Source organism: Neophocaena asiaeorientalis, unplaced genomic scaffold (assembly GCF_003031525.2).
Source record: "Neophocaena asiaeorientalis asiaeorientalis breed wild unplaced genomic scaffold, Neophocaena_asiaeorientalis_V1.1 scaffold155, whole genome shotgun sequence".
Taxonomy (NCBI): Eukaryota; Metazoa; Chordata; class Mammalia; order Artiodactyla; family Phocoenidae; genus Neophocaena; species Neophocaena asiaeorientalis.
This window is the reverse complement of record NW_020173040.1, coordinates 4446577-4449851: the sequence shown is the minus strand read 5'-3', so window position 1 is coordinate 4449851 and position 3275 is coordinate 4446577. Positions and strand designations below refer to the sequence as shown.

Sequence of the window (3275 nt, the reverse complement as noted above, 5' to 3'; positions counted from 1 at the left end):
AAAACTGTCTTCCAAACCTCTCCTTCCTTCCCGCAGATATCCCATATCATCCGAGAGATTCGCCAGTTTCAGCAAACTGCGTACAAGATAGAGCACCAGGCAAAGGTAAGCCGACAGCATTTCCAGTCACTTCTGCTTTTTCACAAGGGCTCTGGCTGCACTGCCTTCCTCCCTGCCTTTTCCGCTCCACACCCAACCACTTTCTGCCCCGGAGTTCCCTGGGCCCTCTCTTTTCGGAAACCCTTCTTGTCCCCCGTCCCCTGACCCGCCCTGAGTTCCCCCTCCTTTGGACTGCGCTTGTGCTAATCTTTCAGCTCCCGTCTGATTTTTACCTGCCATGGGATGGTTTATAATCATGTCTGACCTCCCCCGAGGCAGGAGAGGCAGTGTTTATCACATCTTTTCGAACTGCTCACCAGTTTCAAAATTCACAGCTAGAAAGGGCACACAGCAAAAAGTCCCCCAGCCTCCAAGTTCCCCTCCCAAAGCCAACCGTATCACCCATTTTTTGTGTGTGTATGCAAACACACCCCAACTTTTTTTTACTATAATGTATACTGTAGTATACTATACATTGCTTCAGCATCATTCCTTTTTCCCTTAATGACATATCTTGGAGATATTTCCTGTTGAGGCAGAAGCATTCTCCTTCCTTACGGCTGCAGAGAAATTCATGTATTTAGTCGATCCTCTATACTGATGGACATTTAGGTTGTTTCAGTCTTTTGCTGCTATAGGCAAGGTGGGGGAGAAAACACCTTGTACATTCGGGAATCAGAGAGTGCTGTGAGAGTGTGAATCCAGGGCCTCGTACTGGGGTTGGGGGACAGGGCCCATCTGAGAAGCACAGAGACCGCAGACGGCTGCTATGAGTAGCCTCAGACAAGCCTAAACCAGGTGGGACTGTGGGCTTCTAGAAGGATCTGGAGCCGTGTCCTAAGGAGAGTGGGAAGCCCTGAAAGGAGCTTACAGGACTGGATTAATACGCCTTTTTTAAAAGGTGGTGGGGCTGTATGGAGAGAGGTTGGCATGTTAGTCTCATTTCACTACTCAAACCCTGTGCCATTAGCCCCATTTTACAGTTAAAATAACTGGGACTTGCTAATCCAGACTCTGGCTCCGAATCCTATGACTTTTTTACGCTGCCCAGAGATGTATTTGCTTTCCATCCAGCTTCTTAACCTCCTAGTTTGAAGTTCACAAAAAATATCCAGCTCCAGACACACTCCTGAACATACCAGAAAATCAAGCTCTTAGTACTTTTCCCTTCTACTTTCCTTTGTGATAGACTTGCCCCGTTTCCTGCCATGCTCTGTGAACTCACTCTCTGTCTTATAGCTGACAGCCACAAAGAGAAGAAAAATCAGTGGGTTAACCAACTGTGCCACTTTTTCCTTGTTCATTCATTCGCTCAAGTACTTACTGAGCATGTACTGTGTGCCAGGCACTGTATTAGGCCTTGGCCCCTTCTTAAACTAGCCCTCGAGCTCCATATGCAATACAAATACATGTTACTGCCCTTCAGACTCTTTTCCTTAACAGCTTTGCAGTGGTGGTATTTGCTGCCAGTCTCCTGCTAAAGCAAAATTTTTAGGGAAACAAGTGCTCGTGACGGAGGAAACTAACCAACCAGTCTGCTGATTCCCAGAGTGTTTGGGAGGGTTGAGATTTTGTGCTCTAGAAAGGACTGCTCACAGGAAGCTACTAGCTATTTATAAAAGTCTGGTCTATTTCATATGGCTGTAAAATCGCCATATCTTTATCAGTGGATATGAGTTAATCTAGACGGTGGTATCTGAGGTTGTCTTCCTAGAGGTGCTGGACGAGAGCCACTAATCGGACACAATAATCATTTCATCCGTGACTGGTGATCAGCATCGTAGGAAGCCGGTTCCGTCCCTCACAGTAGCAGAGGGTCCATTAGCAAAGACGCTCGCAACAAAGACTTGATTTTTCTCAAGCAGCTATCAGAAGATTCCCAATTACGTGCTAAGAAATATAATGTGTTTTCTTCTTTCTGCTCCGAGTTTCTGTGGAAAAACATGAACCTTCGGCTCCAAACAACTGACAAGTCAATGAGCCTTGGAAAGATTCTTTTCGAAGGGCGGGTGGGGTTTGCCTATGAGATCTGGGCTCTGATCTCTCATCATACATTTAACACACAGGAATCCAGCAAAACACTTGAGAGCAGTGTGAAGTGGGGAGGGAAGAGGAAGGAGAGTGGTTGAGTCCACGAGGTGACTCTTCCTGATTTTCCACTCTGAGATTTTGCCCTGGAGTGAGCCTCATGAGACGAAAAATAAGGGGGGCTCTTTCCTTGTACGGCCTCAGTTTCCACTGTCTTCTCTTGGGTGAATCTCTCTCGGTGTTACATAAACCTGGTGTTTAACTACGTTTTTCCAACATACAGAAACATTGAACGAATTGTGAACACCCGTACATCCACTACCTAGATGCTACAATTAACATTTTAGATATGTAGATAGAGATGATTTTTAATATGAGCCCAAAATATTTCACGTAATGTTCAACCAAAGAAACGGTGGTCAAGAGTAATTTTGACTATATGTGATTTTATATCACTGTGAAGACAAAAAAGGCAAAAAATAATACTAAGAAACAACACTGCTTAATGCATCTTTGCCTCACGTGCAAGCCTGACACCCCTCCCCGCCTCCACCCTAGTGCCTGATTCCCAGGAGACACCCGACGTCCACGTAGCATTATGGAGGTCCCATCGCCCTGCCATTCCTTTTTCTCTTTTCCTTTTCTCAGGTAACCCAATATTTACTGGACCAATCTTTTGTGATGGACGAAGAAAGTCTCTACAAGTGTTCTCTCCGAATAGAACCAAAACTCCCCACCTGAAGCTGTACCCAGCCCACCGCCATGGACACATGCTATATGATATTGTACATAGTCGTTTGGTTTCTCTGGGTTTTCTTCTTTAGTATGTGCTTCTCCAAGAATACAAATCCGTTCTTGTTCTTAGATCCCTGTAGAACCAAAATATGAATCTCTGCACCGGTTAGGACTTGGTCCACGCACCCCATCCCTCGTTTCCTGCAGTGCCTGTTTCTTTGAAACAGCTGTACTCTTAGTCTGTTCTTCCCAGCCCCTCACTCTCCCCCAAAGGGAAAACAGAATCCGTGCATACACGAATCTTTGGCACCAGTCCTGCTTCTGTCCGTCCCCAGCCCAGGCCCCTGGGTTGAGCTGGCCACACAGCATCCTCCGGCATGTTCCACGTAGCTGTTATAACAGGGTGGGGGGTA

General features: G+C 46.3%; 1 protein-coding gene across 3 annotated transcripts in view; it reads left to right on the top strand.

Annotated features, from left to right (window-relative positions):
* The window catches only part of RASGRF1 (Ras protein specific guanine nucleotide releasing factor 1), a 105342-nt gene extending 102096 nt beyond the window's left edge, over nucleotides 1-3246 (top strand). For 2 of the 3 annotated variants that reach the window (XM_024742710.1, XM_024742712.1), the window contains 2 exons: nucleotides 37-105; nucleotides 2776-3246. In XM_024742710.1, coding sequence (XP_024598478.1) covers nucleotides 37-105; nucleotides 2776-2868 — 162 coding nt within the window. In that variant the 3' untranslated portion in view covers nucleotides 2869-3246. The remainder of the gene's footprint in view (nucleotides 1-36; nucleotides 106-2775) is intronic. The other variant, XM_024742711.1, reaches the window with a different exon arrangement.
* The last annotated feature ends 29 nt before the right edge of the window (nucleotides 3247-3275 follow it).